General features: G+C 34.8%; 1 protein-coding gene across 1 annotated transcript; it reads right to left on the bottom strand.

The window, feature by feature from the left end:
• Positions 1-617: 617 nt before the first annotated feature.
• LOC110444121 (centrosomal protein of 112 kDa-like) lies at positions 618-1,514 on the bottom strand (the record flags this gene model as incomplete). Its single annotated transcript, XM_021488533.1, has 2 exons — positions 1,321-1,514; positions 618-800 (listed from the first exon to the last, which is right to left on the bottom strand). Coding segments are annotated over exons 1-2 (291 nt in total), but the record flags the coding sequence as incomplete, so codon positions are not given.
• Positions 1,515-1,900: the final 386 nt, after the last annotated feature.

Genomic DNA, 1,900 nt, shown 5'->3' with positions numbered 1-1,900 from the left:
AAAACCTTCTGATAAGACTAAAGGTCTATTATAAATCAAATTTACTTTCAACTTTAAAGCTAATGAACTGAACTGGCAAAACATTTCTATAGATACAAAATTCATCTTTTTCACCTATTTCTGATCTGATATAGCTTTGATACTTGTTTAATAAAACTTAAGTCTTCTAAATGGAATATCGTTATATATATGTATACTTATAAAATATATATTTAATATATTTGAAAACATTATGAATAAGTTTTTTTATCTTATATTTATCACTGTTGGGCTGGAAGTGGTATGTAGATGGTCAAAATTTGAGAGGAAACCAGAGTACCAAGAGAAAACCCATGTGGTCAGGCAGTTGACCAAATAGCTTTTCACGTCCAATCAGGGAATCAAACTCTGGCAGTCTTGGTGAAAGGCAAGTGCGCTATCCATTGCATCACTTGACCACAATTATATATTCCCCCCTAACGCAAATATGGACATGGCTGGTGGATAATAACAATAATTTGTTATAAATGCCGATTTAATAACCCCTCTTCTTCTTCATGTCTGGTCCAAAAGCTGACACATGGATGTATTTAAAAAATGAATGAAATGTGTTTCAGTCTAAAATGCCATTCACTGACCTTGGCGTCACGGTCTGTGCGTTCCCGCATCCTTGTGTCAAGGTCGTAGAGTTCAGACTGGTGGTTTTCCTTGAGATCCTGGAAGTCTTTCTCGTGCTGTGACAGGACCATCTCCTTCTGTTTGTGGAAGTCTTGTAACATCTGAGCCTTGTCATGTTCCAGGGTCAACTTCAGCTCCACCATCTACAAGGGAAGGACAATAAAAATGTGTAAATATACATACACTGTTAAGCCTAATTGATAAAATGATACTGAATGGCTTAAATTTTGATTAAAGGATTTTTTTTTGTACCGGTAGGAAAATAACTTCATGAAATATTGAAACATATCGTTTTAAGAAAGACAGTCCAATTTAAGGCCTAAAATGCCTGTCAGCATGTAAATTACAAATATGCTCTCACTACAAACTTATTGATGGTATCTTTACACAGTTGTACAACATCATTTTACATTTGGGTCTTTATGAGCCTCCTAGCTTACTGCTATACACTGTGAAACTTAAATCTTCATCTAGATAACAGTTTCAATAATTATTCATGTTTCACTAATTCAGAAAATTGATATTCATAGCCTTTACCGGTTAAACCAAAGTGTATGATCAGGTTCCATTGAAAACAATGTTCCACACACTGTTTATGAAATGCATGAAAAATTAGGTAAACAAAATATGTGGACATTATAACAGGTCACCAGTTTCACTAACCTGTCGTTCGTGCTGGGCTCGTTCATCCTCCAACTGTTTGTTGAACTCGCGGGCCTGTCTCTCTCGCGCCTGTTTAGATTTGTTTAGGTCCGTCTCCACCCTCTCCATCTACCCACACAACAAACACAGGTCTTATCTCACGATGAAAGATTCCAAAATATACTTAATACATTTTACGATTAAAATACTCAATTTGAAAATTTCACAAATTTTGAATTGGTTTTCAACTTTTCAATTAGAATTCTTCCTATGACTCCAACGAGTGGCATACCTAAGGGTTTACCTGTGCTTTCAGACGTCATCACCTCCTTCAACATCCTTGATGATTTTATGCAGGATATATCTTTTTATCGCAAATGCACACGAACCTCCATATTACAAACCCTAAGAATTCTTCTTTTTTTAAATCCATACTTTAAAGGGACAATTTAGTGAAGTAAGATATTTTTTATAACCTTGTCATAAAATTCTTCATCATAATATAGTTTGATATTCATTATGAGCAATTCATGTCGAGAAATTTACAAGAGGCAACGTTTTCTTGGCGTTTTTAATCAGTAATGTGGAAATCCTTAACTGT

This window comes from Mizuhopecten yessoensis, unplaced genomic scaffold (assembly GCF_002113885.1).
Source record: "Mizuhopecten yessoensis strain PY_sf001 unplaced genomic scaffold, ASM211388v2 hete_36027132, whole genome shotgun sequence".
Classification (NCBI taxonomy): domain Eukaryota; kingdom Metazoa; phylum Mollusca; class Bivalvia; order Pectinida; family Pectinidae; genus Mizuhopecten; species Mizuhopecten yessoensis.
Note: the sequence above shows the minus strand (reverse complement) of the source record. Positions and strands in the feature narration are given on the sequence as shown.